The 22,164-nt window shown below is 41.9% G+C and overlaps 1 protein-coding gene across 1 annotated transcript in view; it reads right to left on the bottom strand.

The window, feature by feature from the left end:
• Positions 1–13,725: 13,725 nt before the first annotated feature.
• Positions 13,726–22,164, bottom strand: part of LOC311134679 (ubiquitin-conjugating enzyme E2 H-like) — a 36,424-nt gene continuing 27,985 nt past the window's right edge. Inside the window, exons 6-7 of the mRNA XM_084168430.1 lie at positions 16,987–17,115; positions 13,726–16,909 (exon numbers count right to left, since the gene is read on the bottom strand). Coding sequence (XP_084024556.1) covers positions 16,788–16,909; positions 16,987–17,115 — 251 coding nt within the window. The 3' untranslated portion in view covers positions 13,726–16,787. The remainder of the gene's footprint in view (positions 16,910–16,986; positions 17,116–22,164) is intronic.

Raw genomic sequence — 22,164 nt, 5'->3', positions numbered from 1 at the left:
ACACAGTTGAAGTCGGACGTTTACATACACCTTAGCCAAATACATTTAAACTCAGTTTTTCCACAATTCCTTACAGTTAATCCTGGTAAAAAGTCCCTGTCTTAGGTCAGTTAGGATCACCACTTTATTTTAAGAATGTGAAATGTCAGAATAATAGTAGAAAGAATGATTTATTTTAGCTTTTATTTCTTTCATCACATTCCCAGTGGGTCAGAAGTTTACATACACTCAATTAGTATTTGGTAGCATTGCCTTTAAATTGTTTAACTTGGGTCAAACGTTTCGGGTAGCCTTCCACAAGCTTCCCACAATAAGTTGGGTGAATTTTGGCCCATTCCTCCTGACAGAGCTGGTGTAACTGAGTCAGGTTTGTGGGCCTCCTTGCTCGCACACGCTTTTTCAGTTCTGCCCACAAATGTTCTATAGGATCAGAGCATATGAGCGGAGTGGAGCGGTGAGAATCTCAGCTCCTCGCTCACGGAGTTGTTCACCCCTCCGCTCCCCCCGCTCAAAGCCACATCAGGCCAGTCCGCTCATTATCGCTCAGCGCTCAACGCAGTTTGCATCGCGCTCCACTCAAATCGCCCCCGCTCACTCCAAAAAAGGAACAAAATCTGCATGTATTTCACTTTTAGCTTAAACCACAGCCTTACTTTATCTCCCCGAATTTGTTGCATACAGACTCATCTCGGATTATCCATTCTGTCTTGAAACGGGGATCTAACACTGACGCTAAAATGAGATGTTAATCAGTATAGTATATTCCATAGCGAATTGACACGTTGTTTGCCAATGTTTCTGCAAAAGCAGCGATGCCCATTGGAAGTGCAGCGTGAGTGTAATCGGTGAGCAGGGATTTGATTTCTGTGACAGCAGGGAGGATCATCCCCAGGTTCCCCAGCTCCTTCTGCATTTTGTCTGTGAGGTCTGCTAGTGGTGTCAGCACACGGACAAGGTGCGTCAGCAGCGGTACTTGATTCAGGGTGATGTTAACAACATTAGACTTGAGTTTGTTTTGCCATAACGGGTCTTTTTGGAACAACCGGATGAACGACTGAATCATCCACAGCTGGCTGCTCCATCGAATGGCGCAGGCATTTGTGGGGCGGACACCTAATTGGTCGGTTTCCTCTGTGCTCTTGCGTACACTTTTCACCAGGTGCCCGACTTTCACTAACAGCCTATTAATGTTGTCGTGCTCGTTAACGGCGTTTCTGATCGCCAGCTGAAGCATGTGAATGGGGCATCTCAGATGTAAATTTGACAAAGTAAAGTACTGATTTATCATAGTTTCTTGGGGGGGGGGGGGTGTAGCCCGGTTGAGCTGCGCTGGCGAAGTGTTGCATCCCTTCGCGTTCTCCTTTACTCAGCGGTTCATAGTCCATGAAAATCATTTTAAAAAATGCCTTGTTATGGTTGGGCCTTTGCCTGCAGTGAATAAACTTTTGAATTCCTCAACGCTTTTCTCTTGTTGCTGCTGCTGCTCCTCGCTCTATAAAATACAAATTCTTGGACGACACAAATTAAATTAAACAGATGGATTCTGGGTCAGGCTTGAGCATGCTTCAGACTCTTGGTGTGAGCGAGCGAAATTGGAGCGGGACATAGGGCGACGCTCCGTCCTTTTAAAAATGCCGCTCTGCGCTCTGTTCAAAATCCGTCCGCTCACGCTCCACGCTCGCTCCCGCTCCACTCCGCTCATATGCTCTGTATAGGATTGAGGTCAGGGCTTTGTGATGGCCACTCCAATACCTTGACTTTGTTGTCCTTAAGCCATTTTGCCACAACTTTGGAAGTATGCTTGGGGTCATTGTCCATTTGGAAGAACATTTGCGACCAAGCTTTAACCTGACTGATGTCTTGAGATGTTGCTTTTAATATATCCACATAATTTCCCTTCCTCATGATGCCATCTATTTTGTGAAGTGCACCAGTTCCTCCTGCAACAAAGCAACCACACAGCATGATGCTGCCACCCCCGTGCTTCACGGTTGGGATGGTGTTCTTCGGCTTATAAGCTTCTCCCTTTTTCTCCAAATATAACGATGGTCATTATGGCCAAACAGTGATATTTTTTGTTTCATCAGACCAGAGGACATTTCGCCAAAAAGTACGATCTTTGTCCCCATGTGCAGTTGCAAACGGTAGTCTGGTTTTTTAATGGCGGTTTTGGAGCAGTGGCTTCTTCCTTGCTGAGCGGCCTTTCAAGTTATGTCGATATAGGACTTGTTTTACTGTGGATATAGATACTTTTGTACCTGTTTCCTCCAGCATCTTCACAAGGTCATTTGCTGTTGTTCTGGATTTGATTTGCACTTTTCGCACCAAAGTACGTTCATCTCTAGGAGACAGAACTAGTCTCCTTCCTGAGCGGTATGACGGCTGCGTGGTTCCATGGTGTTTATACTTGCGTACTATTGTTTGTACAGATGAACGTGGTTCCTTCAGGCGTTTGGAAATTGCTCCCAAGGATGAACCAGACTTGTGGAGGTCTACAATTTTTTTCTGAGGTCTTGGCTGATTTCTTTTCATTTTCCCATGATGTCAAGCAAAGAGGCACTGAGTTTGAAGGTAGACCTTGAAATACATCCACAGGTACACCTCCAATTGAATCAAATGATGTCAATTAGCCTATCAGAAGCTTCTAAAGCCATGACATCATTTTCTGGAATTTTCCAAGCCATTTAAAGGCACTGTCAACTTAGTGTATGTAAACTTCTGACCCACTGGAATTGTGATACAGTGAACTTGAAGTGAAATAATCTGTCTGTAAACAATTGTTGGAAAAATTAATTTTGTCATGTACAAACGATAGTTTGTTAACAAGAAATTTGTGGAGTGGTTGAAAAATGAGTTTTAATGACTCCAACCTAAGTGTATGTAAACTTCCGACTTCAACTGTGTGTGTATATACAGTGGGGAAAAAAAGTATTTAGTCAGCCACCAATTGTGCAAGTTCTCCCACTTAAAAAGATGAGAGAGGCCTGTAATTTTCATCATAGGTACACGTCAACTATGACAGACAAATTGAGAAAAAAAAATCCAGAAAATCCCATTGTAGGATTTTTAATGAATTTATTTGCAAATTGTGGTGGAAAATAAGTATTTGGTCACCTACAAACAAGCAAGATTTCTGGCTCTCACAGACCTGTAACTTCTTCTTTAAGAGGCTCCTCTGTCCTCCACTCGTTACCTGTATTAATGGCACCTGTTTGAACTTGTTATCAGTATAAAAGACACCTGTCCACAACCTCAAACAGTCACACTCCAAACTCCACTATGGCCAAGACCAAAGAGCTGTCAAAGGACACCAAAAACAAAATTGTAGACCTGCACCAGGCTGGGAAGACTGAATCTGCAATAGGTAAGCAGCTTGGTTTGAAGAAATCAACTGTGGGAGCAATTATTAGGAAATGGAAGACATACAAGACCACTGATAATCTCCCTCGATCTGGGGCTCCACGCAAGATCTCACCCCGTGGGGTCAAAATGATCACAAGAATGGTGAGCAAAAATCCCAGAACCACACGGGGGGACCTAGTGAATGACCTGCAGAGAGCTGGGACCAAAGTAACAAAGCCAACCATCAGTAACACACTACGCCGCCAGGGACTCAAATCCTGCAGTGCGAGACGTGTCCCCCTGCTTAAGCCAGTACATGTCCAGGCCCGTCTGAAGTGCATTTGGATGATCCAGAAGAGGATTGGGAGAATGTCATATGGTCAGATGAAACCAAAATATCACTTTTTGGTAAAAACTCAACTCGTCATGTTTGGAGGACAAAGAATGCTGAGTTGCATCCAAAGAACACCATACCTACTGTGAAGCATGGGGTTGGAAACATCATGCTTTGGGGCTGTTTTTCTGCAAAGGGACCAGGACGACTGATCCGTGTAAAGGAAAGAATGAATGGGGCCATGTATCGTGAGATTTTGAGTGAAACCCTCCTTCCATCAGCAAGGGCATTGAAGATGAAACGTGGCTGGGTCTTTCAGCATGACAATGATCCCAAACACACCGCCCGGGCAACGAAGGAGTGGCTTCGTAAGAAGCATTTCAAGGTCCTGGAGTGGCCTAGCCAGTCTCCAGATCTCAACCCCATAGAAAATCTTTGGAGGGAGTTGAAAGTCTGTGTTGCCCAGCGACAGCCCCAAAACATCACTGCTCTAGAGGAGATCTGCATGGAGGAATGGGCCAAAATACCAGCAACAGTGTGTGAAAACCTTGTGAAGACTTACAGAAAACGTTTGACCTGTGTCATTGCCAACAAAGGGTATATAACAAAGTATTGAGAAACTTTTGTTATTGACCAAATACTTATTTTCCACCATCATATGCCAATAAATTCATTAAAAATCCTACGATGTGATTTTCTGGATTTTTTTTCCTCATTTTGTCTGTCATAGTTGACGTGTACCTATGATGAAAATTACAGGCCTCTCTCATCTTTTTAAGTGGGAGAACTTGCACAATTGGTGGCTGACTAAATACTTTTTTTCCCCACTGTATATATATATATATGCTTATATGTATAAGGTTATATACTGTTAAATCTTTATAGGATTTAAAAGTCACAATAATTTTTATCGTTTTGATAATGTAAATGCTAATTAAGCCAGAATTGTGTGTTTTTATTATTTTAATTATAGTTATTTAAAAGCCTGCGTTAGAATACAAATTAGCGGTAAAACAAGATGCTTGGGATATTTGTACTGCTGCTGGTCAGTATTTAAAGAACAGGAAGTTGGTGTCACCTTAATTGGGGAGAATGGGCTCGTGGTAATGACTGGAGCGGAATCAGTGGAATGGTATCAAATACATCAAACACAAGGTTTCCAGGTGTTTGATGCCATTCCATTGCGCCGTTCTGGCCATTATTATGAGCCGTTCTCCCCTCAGCAGCCTCCACTGATTTAAAGATAAATACAAATGTTAGAAGAGCTGTATGTGGAGTGTCCCCAACTTAAGGAAATCATTTTGGGGAGGTGAGGAAGAAATACACTGCAGGTGGGGGACAGAAAGGGTCATATTTTGATAATGATAGCTATTTTATATTATTTAAAGCTGAGTCCCAGCCACAAACCCCTCATAACCTGTCTGTCATTGAGACATCTTCTGCCACAGGACAGAAGTGCCAAAGTCACACAGCAAATTGTAAACAGATTGTCCCCAATATGCCACAGGTTTTCCCACAGAAGCCTATACATCTAGTCAGGGCTCTACAGTGCTGCCATTTTGGGACATATTTTCCAACATATTTTGCTATGCTACCTGGAATGTTAATTTGGGAGCACCAGTGCCCCTAGAAAAAAAAATTGGCCAGGTAATAATTGTTGTAATGATATCTTTGCTGTCCCATAGCCTCAGTAGTATGCAAACATGGAGATGAGCTTCAGGAGATGAGCTTCAAAAGAAGCTAGGATTCATAGGCCCAATCTAAATTTTAAAAATCTAACTTTCTGGTGCTTCTAAACCCTGTATTTTGTAATTGCTGGCAATTCTTATCATTAAAGGGACACGCTGCAGTTACTACATACATTCTGACTTATAAATGAATGATATACTGTAAATCCTTTGATTATTGAAGAGTTTAAGTTATAAATGCCCCATGAGCTTAGTTCAACTCGTACGCCATCAGAAGGCAAAATATAGGTCTCTATTCAATCTGTATCGCTGAAGCGTTACAGATTGCGCGATAGAAATATAAAGGTAATTTCTGATTGAGCCGACATATGCAGTGTTTACAGTGAATGCAGTCTCCGCTAATGCGGGAACATTGCCTTTAAATTTCAATCACGCTGTAACGCTGAACTTCCGTGATATGGATTGAATATAGCCCATGAGCTTGTTTTTCCAATGTTTGTAAACAAAGTGAATGTAAACAAACACTGTATAGCCTCCAAACATGGTTAAAACTATAATCATGGATGAATTGTCCTTGCATCTATCCATAGCTCTGTCAATGAATTTGAGTGTGGTTACATTTCTCCAGGCCCTTAACCTTTTACCGAAACAGTGGTGAAGAAAATGCTTTATTGTTTCAACTGCGGATTGCCGCTTTAATAACTCATATTTGTAATTGTGCTCCTAAATTGTTCATATTAGGAGCAGATGTGTCACGTAGAGCCCTGCTGTAATGACAGGTCATCTCTCTACATCCTATTGACTAGAGGAACTCAGCCCTGTCCATTGCAGATACCCAGTCTAAGGCCAAAGTATGCCCGCTCTACCTCACGCCTACCCTAGCCTACCTACATAACCACTATCTGCCCCCCCCACCCCCACAACTGACAAACAAATACACACATATGCTGTGAAATCATGTTTCTACATGCTCTAGTTTTTTATATTTTGCTTACAGTAGGCCTATCATGTAATATACAGTGCCTTCAGAAAGTATTCATACCCTTGACTTATTCCACATTTTGTTGTTAGAGCCTGAATTAAAAATGGATTAAATAGATTTGTTATTTCACCCATCTACACACAATACCCCATAATGGCAAAGTGAAAACATGTTTTTAGAAATGTTAGCAAATGTATTGAAAATGAAATACATAATGATCTCATTTGCATAAGTATTCACACCCCTGGGTCAATACACGTTAGAATCACCTTTGGTAGCGATTACAGCTTTGAGTCTTTCTGGGTAAGTCTCTAAGAGCTTTGAACACCAATATTTGCACATTTATTATTTAAAAAATTCTTCAAGCTCTGTCATGTCTTGCCATAGATTTTCAAGCCAATTTAAGTCAAAACTGTAACTAGGCCACTCAGGAACATTCAATGTCGTCTTGGTAAGCATCTCCAGTGTATATTTGGCCTTGTGTTTTAAGTTATTGTCCTGCTGAAAGGTGAATTCATCTCCTAGTGTCTGGTGGAAAGCAGACTGAACCAGGTTTTCCTCTAGGATTTTGCCTGTGCTTAGTTCCATTCCATTTATTTTTTATATGAAAAACTCCCAAGTCCTTAACAATTACAAGCATACCCATTGCATGATGCAGCCACCACTATGCTTGAAAATATGGAGAGTGGTACTCAGTAATGTGTTGTATTGGATTTGCCCCAAACATAAGACTTTGTATTCAGGCTTTAATTGCTTTGCCACCTTTTTTCAAGATTACTTTAGTGCCTTGTTGCAAACAGGATGCATGTTTTGGAATATTTTTTATTCTGTACAGGTTTCCTTCTTTTCACTCTGTCAATTAGGTTAATATTGTGGAGTAACTACAATGTTGTTGATCCATATTCCGTTTTCTCCTATCACAGCCATTAAACTCTGTAACTGTTTTAAAGTCACCATTGGCCTCATGGTGAAATCCCTGAGCAGTTTCCTTTCTCTTCAGCAACTGAGTTAGGAAGGACGCCTGTATCTTTGTAGTGACTGGGTGTATTGATACACCATCTAAAGTATAATTAATAACTTCACCATGCTCAAAGGGATATTCAATATCTGCTTTTTTATTAATTTTTTACCCATCTACCAATTAGGTGCCATTCTTTGTGAGGCATGGAAAGCCACACTGGTCTTTGTGGTTGAATCTGTGTTTGAAATTCACTGCTCGACTGAGGGACCTTACATATAATTTGTATGTGTGGATTACATAGATGAGGTAGTCATTCAAAAATCATGTTAAACACTATTATTGCTCAGAGAGTGAGTCCATTCAACTTATTATGTGACTTGTTAAGCACATGTTTACTCCTGAACGTATTTAGGCTTGCCACAACAAAGGGGTTGAATACTTATTGACTCAAGACATTTAAGTTTTTCATTTTCAATTAAAACATAATTCCACTTTGACATTATGGGGCATTGTGTGTAAGCCATTGACACAAAAAGTCAAGGGGTGTGAATACTTTCTGAAGGCACTATATTATTTTTATTGAACATTAACAATGAGCTATTTTGGAAATACTGCTGTAATTTTCTAAAGAAAACTTTGTAAAATGTAGAACATTTCTGGATCAATTTCAATGGGACTCACCTGGAGAAATAAAGAATAATTGTAATCGATAAAATGGATCATGTTCAAGTTGGTTGACATTTTACACCTCAGCTATACTACGTCTCCTTTCCTCCATCTGCACTGAATTTGCATGTATTTTCAGATAAGTGCAGATGAGGGAGAGGAGACAAGGAAACTGCCAAAATAAAGGCAACACCAACATAGTATCTTATTAGGGTGTTGGGGCACCATGTGCCGCTAGAACATCTTCAATGTGCCTTGGCATAGATTCTAAGTGTCTGGAACTCTATTGGCGGGATGCGATACAATTCTTCCACGAGAAATTCCATAATTTTGTGTTTTGTTTGGGTAAACGTTGGAAAACGCTCTCAGGCGCCGCTACAGAATTTCCCATAATAAGTGTTCAATTGGGTTGAGATCTGGTGACTGAGACACACAACCTTTAAACCCCTCTTGCTACTTTGAGTCACCTCTTTCAAAGTCACCGAGGTCTTTTTTTTTAGCCTTGGTAGCCAAAAGAATGGGCAACTGGGCATTTTTATACATTACATTACATGCGCGAGCGTTGCAAAAATAAATGTACACGTTATTCAAGCATTTCATCCAAACTGCTCGCGCCCGTCTGCTAAAATATTTACATTTACATTTTAGTCATTTAGCAGACGCTCTTATCCAGAGCGACTTACAGTTAGTGCATACAATTTTTCATACTGGCCCCCCGTGGGAATCGAACCCACAACCCTGGCGTTGCAAACGCCATGCTCTACCAACTGAGCTACATCCCTGCCGGTCATTCCCTCCCCTACCCTGGGCCAATTGTGCGCTTCCCCATGTGTCTCCCAGTCGCGGCCGGCTACGACAGAGCCTGGATTCGAACCAGGATCTCTAGTGGCACAGCTAGCACTGCGATGCAGTGCCTTAGACCACTGCGCCACTCGGGAGGCCAATTCTTGTCAAATCCGTGTGGTCTATATTTATTGTTTTCAGCAATAGTAGCAGTACTTATTCAATTTATGAGAAGGTGTTACAGCAGGTCGCACGCACGGGTCCGCATACCTCAACTGAAGGTCAGACCTCCACCTAGCATAGCGGCTTGCCGCCCAAGAAACCCTAGTGGACCGATGAGCGATTGCAGACTATCGGCTTGCCGCTGACGGCGTGCCACCAAAAAACGCTGGCGGACCGACAGGTCATTGTTAGCTGGGCAACAACTCACAGCTACAGTGCAGGTTGGCTATAGCCTACATGAGATTATTATGGGCAAAAGAGCAGATTATTTGTATTTGTCAAACAGCAGCCAAGATTCGATCATCGTGTCACCAGAATAAGACCCTCGAGTAGTTGTGACAGAGCGAGTGTCATCATCACTTTTGCGCAGATGTGGGATATACATTTTAAAATTAAAATATGTAGTTTGTTTAATTTTGTCCTATCATGATGGAACGGTGCCAACCCTATATCCTAGACACCAGTGTTGTAGTACTCCAGACGACCACATATTGAGTGTCTCGGTCTTGTCTCGGTGTCGGATAACTTTGTACTCGGTCTTGACTCTGTCTCAGACAGTGAGAACAATAGTTACCCTGCCGGCCATTCCCTCCCCTACCCTGGACGACGCTGGGCCAATTGTGCGCCGCCCCATGGGTCTCCCGGTCGCGGCCGGCTACGACCGAGCCTGGATTCGAACCAGGATCTCTAGTGGCACAGCTAGCACTGCGATGCAGTGCCTTAGACCACTGCGCCACTCGGGAGTCAAATATAACTTGGTTCTATTTTTGATGTATGACGCGCTGCAAGTCCCGCCTCTCTCCTCATTGGTTTTTAGGCGCATATTCCCACGTGGGTGATGAAAGATGAACTGAGGTCCACATTCCAGTCTTGTTGGTGGTGGTAATGCACCTTAAAATTGGTTGCCAACCGCCATAATAAATCAAAAGAAGAAGAAGAAGAAGAAGAAGACTGAAGGAGTAGAGATTGCTAGAAACTAACTAGGTTTACCCTTTTATCTGTGGATTAATTGTCGGATTAGAGGATTTTGTGCATTTCAGGTAAAATAACAACCCAGGACAAATTAGCTAGCAACAGCAAGCTAGGCCATGAATGTTTCATGCGTTTCAAACTGTCCCCAAATTAAGTAAATAAATAATAAATATAGTTGGTTCAGAGTTCGTTTTTATATTTCAACCTGCTTGACCTGATTGAGTCTGGTGTGGATGGACAAAATCAACATGCGTGCCCATTCTAGTCAGCATGCTTGATAGGATGTTAATTGCTTAATTAACTCGGGAACCACAACTGTGTTGGAGGCACCTGCTTTCAATATACTTTGTATCACTCATTTAATCAAGTGTTTCCTTTATTTTGGCAGTTACCTGTATGTACACGCTGATCTGAGGATAGGTCTAACCAAAGCCAGGAAAGAGGCTTATAGTACTTACATGTAGTTTATGCCCTCTGCTGGGCAGACCTGGTATGACATGGAATTATCTTATTCTGGTGTTGCTGTCTGTCAGGGCAGTGTTTTAAGAAATATGGTAGAAAATTCCTCTAGTGTGGTTACACTAATCAAAATGCTTTAAAACTCACAAGGGGGCGTGAGCAGATGCAAACTTCAGGGAGAATGGGGAAAATCGGACCGCAGAACAGTAGTGAAACAAACAATTTTGAAGGAGTTTGTTTTCCTATTTTTGTTTATTTCTTTACTAACGTTACAAGGGAAGCACATTTAATTATTCACTTATTTGCCTTTACAATTGTGGGTATTTCTGGTCTTGTACATCCTTGAAGTAAGGGTTAAAACAGTCAAACAAATAACATAGGTTTCAAATATCTCATAATTCAATCATACTGTAATGACTGTGTCCTGATGCTAAATAGTCATAGGAAAAGGGTAATGTCTGCTCACTGACCACATTTACATGTGCACAGTATTCCTGATAGTAGCTCATATTCTGCTTAATTATGGTCTTACTCGGGATAAGCGGTTTACATGCACCTTTGATATCTCGCTCACGAGTATCCCTGCATCAATTAATAAACAGAATATTCCTCAATGACGTTCATGTGGGTTAAATGGAATAATAACTGAAATATGGACACTGACTGTAGGCCTATAACCTCTCACATGTATCAGAATATAATATGAACTCATGCAGAATTATGCATTTCTTGCAGTAAAACGATACAAGAAATGTTAATTTTGTCCCGGAAACAGGAGTGGAGAAATATGATTTATTTATTTCAGCATCTAGCTAACACTTTACTGGTGTTAGCTAGATTACTAATGCATTCATTCCATCAATGTAAGATATTATTCTGGTCAGTACTACTTTAGTCATCTGGTGTAACAAGTTGGAGGCTATCTAAGACAAACAAATGGTCTACCAAATGACGGAAATTATATGGCCTACCAAATCTCGGAAATTATAAGCAGAAAGTTGTCAAAATTAGGGGTGAGTAGCCAGTAGGCTGTGGTCCATTACCGAGTATAAGCAAAATAAATAATTATGGTGGATCGAACTGCGCAGGTAGCCTACTTTTTGGAGTGATTTGTTTGACAATCAGATGAAAACATCACAGTACCAATGATATGCTTAACTAAGCCTGCGCATACTGCGAAAAACAACATGTTTACATGCCACAGTATCCCGTCTAAAATCAGCATATCCCAGCATCTTATCCGTGTTTCTCGTCACTGAGTGCTGCTTTCAACAAGCTTGCAACTCAGTAAACAGTAAGAGTAGACATTACCTTTTTTCTACAGATGTTGCTTTGGTCTGCTTCTGTGCGAAGTTGAATGTGTGTGTTCAAATCAGTGTTGCCAACTCCTCAGTAAGGAAAGTAGCTATTGGCTCACCTAATTTGCATAATTGGCCATGTGCATGTAATTGTGATGGATGCTGTAGGAGAGAGGAATAACGTATTGGGAGAGACAAAAAGTGAGTAAAAAACACCCTACATTTACATCCCGCCCTGAATGTAAGCCAGGGCGGGATCAGCCAGCGGCGGCTTCCCGCATGCGCGATTCATTTGCAGTCTGGACGCAGAGGGGTGAACATCTCCTGCTCTGACTGCAGCATGAGGACTGGGCCGCCTGTGAGTGGTTTGGGATGGGGTGGGGCCCAAGGCAGCACCCGCTGCTCATTGAGAAGAGTAAGAACGATACGTGCTTTCACGTCAGAGTCTCCAAAAGTCTCCAATAACACCAGAAAAAGTCGCTAGATTTGTCGCTAGTCGCTTTTTTGAAAATGTGTCACTAGAGGGGTCTGAAAACTCGCTAAATATAGCGACAAAGTCGCTAAGTTGGCAATACTGGTTCAAATGATGCTACATTTGCTAATAGACAACATACACTATATATACAAAAGTATGTGGACACCCCTTCAAATTAGTGGATTTGGCTATTTCAGGCACACCCCTGTTGCTGACAGGTGTATAAAATCGAGCACATTGGCAGTAGAATGGCCTTACTGAAGTGCTCAGTGACTTTCAATGTGGCACTGTCATAGGATGCCACCTTTCCAACAAGTCAGTTCGTCAATTTCTGCGTTGCTAGAGCTGCCCCGGTCAACTGTAAGTGCTGTTATTGTGAAGTGGAAACATTTAGGAGTTACAACAGCTCAGCCGCGAAGTGGTAGGCCACACAAGCTCACAGAACGGGACTGCTGAAGCGCATAGCACGTAAAAATCCTGTCCTCGGTTGCAACATTCCAAACTGCCTCTGGAAGCAACGAATAACTGTTTGTCGAAAGCTTCATGAAATGGGTTTCCATGGCCGAGCAGCCGCACACAAGCCTAAGTTTACCATGTGCAATGCCAAGCGTCGGCTGGAGTGGTGTAAAGCTCACCGCCATTGGACTCTGGAGCAGTGGAAACTTGTTCTTTGGAGTGATGAATCACGCTTCACCATCTGGCAGTCCGACGGACAGATCTGAGTTTGGCGGATGCCAGGAGAACGCTACCTCCCCGAATGCATAGTGCCAACTGTACATTTTGGTGGAGGAGGAATAATGGTCTGGGGCTGTTTTTCATGGTTTGGGCTAGGCCCCTTAGTTCAAGTGAAGGGAAATCTTAATGCTACAGCATACAATGACATTCTAGACAATTCTGTGCTTCCAACTTTGTGGCAACAGTTTGGGGAAGGGCCTTTCCTGTTTCAGCATGACAATGCCCCCGTGCACAAAGCGAGGTCCATACAGAAATGGTTTGTCGAGATCTGTGTGGAAGAACTTGACTGGCCTGCACAGAGTCCTGACCTCAACCCCATTGAACACCTTTGGGATGAATTGGAACGCTGATTGCGAGCCAGGCCTAATCACCAAACATCAGTGCCCGACCTCACTAATGCTTGTGGCTGAATGGAAGCAAGTCCCCCAGCAATGTTCCAACATCTAGTGGAAAGCCTTCCCAGAAGTGTAGAGGCTGTTATAGCAGCAAAGGGGGGACCAACTCCATATTAATGCCCATGAATTTGGAATGAGATGTTCGACGAGCAGGTGTCCACATACTTTTGATCATGTAGTGTAGTTACACACTATGGCTGTTCTCTAGTCTTGTGGTAACCATTACAATACACCACAGTGTAGGTCTGGTGCCCATGTTATTGAGACAGTTAACATAATGATAAACCTACAATCATAATGTATGAGAATTCTAATGCTAACTCCAACCATCTCAACACTGAGGCAGTTCCCCCGTCAGTACAGACAGTATGTTTTTCAATGCAATATTATTTCAAAGCAATGTCCTTCTCCTGTCTCATTGACTCAGTGTAATGGAGGCAAAAGACAAATTACAGACATATCAACAATAGCATCATAATGTGGGGATGAGGTGGGGGGTCCGGTATGTTATCTGTACATCTCTAACGTTAATCCTGAACCCTAATACGTTAACTGTTATTGTCAACTTTATACATTATACAGTTGTTGCATTCTGTGAAAAGAAAAACAAATGGATTAATTCAATTATGATTCAATTCTAATGTTTACGACTAGGATGTCCCCTATGAAAGATGAGTTTTCTTAAAAAAATACGGATGATACATCTCTTCTCATCTGACCCAGGACAAGTGGCCAGTACACTTCTGTAACAGGCTTGTCAGTCTTACGACATGTTATGACATCTGCTTTGAGCAAAGAGTCCCCATTATTATACCAGTAATATGCAACCAGCTCCTTGAGTCTAGGACCTAGACCTTTCAGTTACACTTCACTAGTACCTTATTGAAACGATGCACAATGTTTAGAATATCATAGGTAGATCTGTCATGTACATAATGGACAAGATCCTCTACTGTGTGGAATAGACACCAATGACCACTTTCAATCATTACATTTCTATCTGAAACAATCAGATATAATGTGACCTATAGGATATTATAGAATTAAGCACACAGATGAGGATAGTATATAGGATTGGGCACATGGGGATAGGATTGTGCACATATTGTTTGCTGTGGCAGGAATGGGACACCCTGTGTAGGTTGAGCCTTGGCCAACCTCTCAATGATCACAATAGTAAGAGAGAAGAATCCTGGAGCACTCCCAATGTGGTGCTCCTGAGTTAGTGATCACAAAGGTTGAAAACCAAAAACACTTTCTGCTAGCCAGTCTGAGTATGTAGGTGTACTCATCTAGCCTGGGTGCCAGCGTACTCCTCGAGCATGTGTATCAGACAGTGCGTTTCTGCTTTAGACCAATATTACCTAAGAACAACGACAAAGGAGTTGGCTATAGCAGAAACAGCCAGACACCCAGGCTAGATGAGTCCACCTGCACACTGAACTGAGAATAGAGACGGGGCCATTTATAAAACACGTATTATAGTTGAACATAAGCAATAGGCAAAGTTAAGGTCAACAACGACCTGGTTAGTTACCACCCCACCCGCCATTCCCCATTCCATCCAACAAGTCCCCAGGTAGCCTTCAAACCTCCCAACCCAGCCCCTCACAACTACCCAATCCAACCCAACCCCTAGATCAGGGCTGTCGAGTCGTGTGGCTCCAGGCTTCTGTTTCAACCAAGCAGTAACACACCTGATTCAACTAATAATAGTCTTCCATCAAGACTGAGAGAAGTCCAAACAGTGCTTGGAAGGAATGAAGCCTGGCCACACACTGACCCTCAGTGTGGATACGACTGGACACTGCTGACATCTAGATCGAAAACCATTCATCAAACAAGAGGTGTCTTTTCTCTATTTCTACAGCATATAAGCTCAACAAAGCCCTACACAACTTCACTTCTGTATCATGCCACAAGGTACCAAAGGATGCTTGGAGAATCACAAACACTTTCCTAAAACGGAGAGGAGGAAGAGGAGGAGAAAGAGGACGAAGAGGAAGAGGAGGAGGGCTAAAAGAGTGTCTTGGTGCACTCTGGTGCATGATGATGTGAGTTTGTTTAGTGACAGACAGCTCCTGGTATGACAGTAGTTAATCTCTGTGGTTCTCTCCTCTAGAGCAACAACAGTATGTTGTTTCATGTTGCGTTAGGGTTGTCACTGAGGACGACAAACTACTATAGCTCTAGTAGCCTGGTTCGCTTCCATTTGGGTCAGTGGGGTCTGAAAACATAAGATGGGTTCTCTCTCACACATGCACACTGATCAGAGCCCCCCCCCCCACTCTCTCCCTTTGTGAAAACAACAAGTAGCAAGCCTCAATGAGTCACTGAGCAGAGAGGAGAAAAAATACAGAAAATAAAGGATGTTCAGTCCACCTTCAACACCCCCTTCACCTCTGGTGTTAAGTGGTGTGGTAAGTTGTCTCTTGGTTGGTGCGCTGGTGCTCCTGACTACAGGGTAAAAGTCTTGTTTACAAAACAGGTTCTATGACAACCAGGGTGTGGTGGGTGGATAGGATATACTGGCCTCTGGGGTGAGGCCTGACAGAGAGGTCAACGGCAGCCATATTGGATAGGTCTGGATGAAACCCACTAACTGATCCTTGGGAAGGAGTGATCATGTGGTGGTCCTGATGGCAGCTTCCAACCCCCAAAATTGAGAAAGTCAACAAGTGAAATTGGATCTCAAAGTGCGATTCCTTACTGTGGTAATGACTCTAGAAACAGTGGGCCGTGCACTAGAGCCAGAGAGCTTCTCTGAGAGCAAGGGGAGTGGAAAAAGATGTGCCTGTAAAAAGTGTTTCACACACGAAATCAAATATAGAACAATTCTGAGAATTAAAAATCAAAACTAGTGCGGGGAGTGGCTGGGGTTACTGAGTGTAAACATTCCATCCCTGTCTCTGTCATGACAATGACTGTCTGACAGTCTTGTCTTCCAATGGTGTACTGCTCTCTGGTCTCCCCTTATCGGTTCTATCAGGGTTGGGTCAAAGGTAACCTAATGTAGCAGGCGTAAAAAGATGCCTGAGCTGAGTCCCCACATCTGTTTTTAAGGGGAAACGGAAGTTAGGTTGAAACTACTGTATCGCTGAAAACCGGAAACATCCACATTCTGCCTACCCTGCAGATAGTGGGTCAACGGTCAATCAGAATACGACCCAGACCACAGGAGAGGGAATCTAGGATCCTGAGAATGCTGCACTCCTTTCTGGGTAAGAGGGGAGAATAATGTGGGTGTGGAGGTGTTGGTGGAGGGGGCTATGACTGAGTAATAAATAATATCTAGACGAGGGTGACATTTTGACATTTCACACCGCCGCTTCTCATTCATATAATCCATACAAATCCACGTTTGTTTAGTAATAAAAAAAATGGCCTTGTTTAAATATGTATATAATAGTCTGTTTCTGCTCTTTAGGACATGATAGTCTATGTGGGTGAGGGGAGGGGGGTTGTCTCCCCTTCACTACAACTCCATGTCCTGAGCCTCATCCTCAGAGAAGTCTGACATTGAACTCTCAGACGAGGAGTCGCCTCCCTCCTCCTGCTCCTTTAGAGCCTCCTCTGTCGCATACTTCTGGAGATACTCTGGAACAGAGAGAAGGAAAAGAGAGGGAGTCAGACAGGCAATCTGGTGTGTGTGTGTGTGTGTGTGTGTGTCTCACCTTTGATCTTGTGTTTGTAGTCCTCTGGCCGGTGCAGGTACATGGCGGCAGCGTCTCCGTTGAGAGGATCGATGGGGTTGGGGTAGGCCAGCAGCTGGGGCAGGAACGCCTCAAAGATGTTGGTCAGGTCTGCAAGGGGAGGAGGGACGACCAGTGTTTTACATTATGGGGGGGTAGAGAGATGATAATGTGCAACCTACTCAAGGCAAACACTCAATGAGCTGTACTAGGGCTGTGGCAGTCATGAGATTTTGTCAGCCGGTTCATGCAAATAACTACCGGTCTCACTGTAATTTACCGTTAATTAACAAACACGTTTAGCATCTCCTAGCTTCCACGCATAGCCTACAAGCCACTGATGCGGACCTTTGGAACATCTACATTTTAAAAAGTCTAATAAATCCATTTAATATAGCCTACACCATCACAATAAACCCATTATTTATTTTAGACAGGTCTAAAGAAAATGTATACTATTTCAGCAGAACAGAATAGCATATTCTGAGTTGTCCTTATGTTAGGTCCTAATCTGGCTATGCCATATGGCTGTGGGCTACACTAGTTCATTTAACAAGATTTGCTTAGAATTCCATGGCATTATTTTCTAGTATGAAGAATACAACTGCTGAATAAAATAGAAAGGATATTTTCCCCAATCATTTTCTGAGGGAGTGCGCACATGCGGCTATTCTGTGTTGAGCGGTTAACAAAGAAACAGGTCCTCCTATATGCTTAATTTAGAGTTATTTATGCAACTTTAGTTGTGATACAAATGTTAGGCTATATGTTTAGATTTTTATACATTCTAAGGCTGCATGATGCGACTAATGATGATTTGAAAAAGGTCGCATGAAAGGCATGAGCTCTGATTTGTTGCTTGTACAGGCTGCACACACTTTATCAGTCTCTCATTCACAATTTAACAAGCACTTGATAATATTCTCACCCATCAGACTATTCTTAATTTAATCTGGTCTTTACATAGAGCCTACTAATATACTGTATGTGTGGAATTGTTTTTTATTTGTGGATTGTTTTAAATCACTTTGCCTACAGTCGGAAGGAAAGGCAGCATGCACAATTTGGACAGATTATTGTTGAGTTGTGACTGTCTGTGAAAAGTAGAGGCCAAGCCAGGCATATTGCAATATGTCAAAATACAATCACGGGAAAACATAGTTTGGAAAGGAAATTATTATTGCTGTAAAGAGAAGACAATGAAAAGACAAATCTGTCTTTTAGTTATCGAAATTCTCAACTTAATTAAGCGAACAACAGTATAGTCTATCTTATTGGCGCCAGCGGACAGCATCAGCAATATCTCCAATATCCCCCGTGAGTGCGCACTGCGCATATTCACTAGTTATCATTGAGTGCTACTTAAAAGTTTGTTTTTGGACAATCATTTCCTCCTCCAGTTTAGATGAACATCATATTCTATTTGTGTCCACTTCTTGTAGGTCTATTATATGGACTAGGTCGTTTTTATTGATCTGTTTGTCAGTGTCAGCAGAGTAGGCTACCCTGTGATTCTGCTCATGTCTACAGTCATATAAAGTGTAGTAGAATTGCATGAAATGTGTTTTTATAAAAGGCCACATTTTTCCCATGCAAAGAAATAAAAATAAAAAACTTCTGATATAGTCTATAGCCTAGGCATGCTCTACGCTATATACGTTCAGCCATGCATTGAACAGTATTTCTTTGCAAACTGATTAATTTATATTACTAGCCTAAATGATGACTATCCAATCTACTCATCACATTAAAGAGTAGGCTATCTTATCTTAGTCTGCAAATGCAATGATGCATGGAATGCTTTATTATAAAGGTGCATTTTTATGTTAAATATTTGCTTCCCCAAACTTGAAACTCACGCGCAGCCTATGTATGCCAGGTAGGCTACATTGGTTGTAATGTGCTTAATTTTAAGAATTGAGCAATAAATATAGCAGCACGAGAAAGCTGGGATCCTCTTTTAAATAGTGGCCAGTCAAAACTCTGTTTTCACACACGATTGTGCAATGACTGGGCTTATAAGAACATGTTTCACTAGGCTGTCTGTAGGCTATCCAACCCTGTTCCAGGGGTCCTAGGCTATAGGCTACGTTTTGAGTTTTTTGGCCAATTTAGTTGTGACACAAACCTTAACAAAACATAAAGGCCTACAGGCTATTCATGATGTGTGCGACTATGATTTGAAAAGTTGCAACATCAAAAAAAGGCATGCGCTGTTTATTGCCTTAAGACTGCACATGCTGGGCATCATTCACAAGTGATAATATTGTCACCCATCAGACTATTCTCAATTTAATCTCATCTTTACATATACTAAATAATATGTGTGAAATTAGTTTTGATTTAGAATGGACCATTATCATGCACCTGTTGGAACAGGGGAAGGGGGAAAAAATACATGTCATCTGTATGCACTTAAATAGCGAATGGAGGACGCTTTTCCTGCAGTTCTTTTTCTTGCCAGCCAGGTAGGCTACTCCTGTTGTAAAGCTAAGCAATGTGCTTAATATTAGGAAAGTTAAGAAATAAATATAGTATGCCTAGCCTACACTACCGGTGAAAAGTTTTAGAATACCTACACATTCAAGGGTTTTTCTAGATTTTTACTATTTTCTACATTGTAGAATAATAGTGAAGACATCAAAACTATGAAATAACACATGTAGTAACCAAAAAACTGTTAAACAAATCAAAAAATATTTTATATTTCAGATCCTTCAAATAGCCACTCTTTGCCTTGATGACAGCTTTGCACACTCTTGGCATTCTCTCAACCAGCTTCATGAGGTAGTCACCTGGAATGCATTTCAATTAACAGGTGTACCTTCTTAAAAGTTAATTTGTGTAATTTATTTCCTTCTTAATGCGTTTGAGCCAATCAGTTGTGTTGTGACAAGGTAGCCCTATTTGGTAAAAGACCAAGTCCATATTATGGCAAGAACAGCTCAAATAAGCAAAGAGAAATGACAGTCCATCATTACTTTAAGACATGAAGGTCAGTAAATATGGAAAATGTCAAGAACTTTGAAAGCTTCTTCAAGTGCAGTTGCAAAAACCATCAAGAGCTATGATGAAACTGGCTCTCATGAGGACCACCACAGGAATGGAAGACCCAGAGTTACCTCTGCTGCAGAGGATAAGTTCATTAGAGTTACCAGCCTCAGAAATTGCAGCCCAAATAAATGCTTCACAAAGTTCAAGTAACAGACAAATCTCAACATCAACTGTTCAGACGAGACTGTGTGAATCAGGCCTTCATGGTCGAATTGCTGCAAAGAAACCACTACTTAAGGACACCAATAAGAAGAAGAGACTTGCTTGGTCCAACAAACACGAACAATGGACATTAGACCGGTGGAAATGTGTCCTTTGGTCTGGAGTACAAATTGGAGATTTTTGATTCCAACTGCCGTGTCTTTGTGAGATGCGGTGTGGGTGAACGGATGATCTCCGCATGTGTATTTCCCACCGTAAAGCATGGAGGAGGAGGTGTTATGGTGGGGGGGTGCTTTGCTGGTGAGACTGTCTGTGATTTATTTAGAATTCAAGGCACACTTAACCAGCATGGCTACCACAGCATTCTGCAGCGATACGCCATCCCATCTGGTTTGGACTTAGTGGGACTATCATTTATTTTTCAACAGGACAATGACCCAACACACCTCCAGGCTGTGTAAGGACTATTATACCAAGAAGGAGAGTGATTGTGTGCTGCATCAGATGACCTGGCCTCCACAATCCCCCGACCTCAACCAAATTGAGATGGTTTGGGATGAGTCGGACTGCAGAGTGAAGGAAAAGCAGCCAACAAGTGCTCAGCATATGTGGGAACTCCTTCAAGATTGTTGGAAAAGCATTCCAGGTGAAGCTGGTTGAGAGAATGCCAAGAGTGTGCAAAGTTGTCATCAAGGCAAAGGGTGGCTATTTGAAGAATCTCAACTATAAAATATATTTTGATTTGTTTAACACTTTTTTGGTTACTACATGATTCCATAGTTTTGATGTCTTCACTATTATCCTACAATGTAGAAACTAGTAAAAAATAAAGAAAAACCCTTGAATGAGTTGGTGTTCTAAAACTTTTGACCGGCAGTGTATATAAAGCTGATGCGATCCTCCTTTTTAAAAGGCCATCAAAACTCAATTTTCTCATGCAATTGCATAGCCTATAGAAATATTGTGCAACGTGAGCCCATGGGCTCTCATGACGTGTATAATTAGATTTTGGATTGCATTTGCATTGATGTCAGAGTGATTATAGGGACAATAGAGTGCTGAGTACTAGGCTGAGTACTAGGCCATTAGCGACTGGCAGTTAGCAAGTCTGGTAGGCTACTAAAGACCATCAGCGGCATCAGAGCACAGTTTTGGAGAAGCCTCGTTACTGTGACTAAAGGTCACATGGAATTTGACTGCGGTCATGACTCATGACCGCCACACCAGTGGTCACACAGGAACTACAATAAAAAAACGCCACATCACAAGTATTTCATTGGAGGTTAGTAGGTCTTGCAGGTTTGCATTTCATATCCAGTTCTGCCATGATGATAAACGACCACTAGAGGTCTCTGTTCTGCTATCACCTTCAATACAACAGCCTATCTATCTGAGGCAGTGAATTGGCCAACAACTCAAACCAGAAAGGGTGCCCTGTTCCCATCACGTTGAAACCCATTGACCCTGCTTAAAAAACCCATATTATGCCATGTCTGGTATGTCCCACTGACAGTGTTCATAATTGTCAAAACAGAGTACAAATCACAGCAGAAAGGTCAATTTCTAGTACAGGTTTTAATGATAGGAACTTCTCTATGGCAATTAGGGCTGACCCCAATTAGTTGATTGTTTGGTCGATCAAGATTTGTTTTAGTTGAGCAGTAGCATAATGTAAAAAAATATATAGATATACACACAAAATATATATATATATATACAGTGAGGGAAAAAAGTATTTGATCCCCTGCTGATTTTATAAGTTTGCCCACTGACAAAGAAATGATCAGTCTATAATTTTAATGGTAGGTTTATTTGAACAGTGAGAGACAGAATAACAACAAAAAAATCCAGAAAAACGCATGTCAAAAATGTTATAAATTGATTTGCATTTTAATGAGGGAAATAAGTATTTGACCCCCTCTCAATCAGAAAGATTTCTGGCTC

Source organism: Coregonus lavaretus (genome assembly GCF_964263955.1).
Source record: "Coregonus lavaretus genome assembly, chromosome: 9".
Taxonomy (NCBI): Eukaryota; Metazoa; Chordata; class Actinopteri; order Salmoniformes; family Salmonidae; genus Coregonus; species Coregonus lavaretus.
The sequence above is the reverse complement of the archived record's forward strand: the minus strand, read 5'-3'. Positions and strand labels throughout refer to the sequence as shown.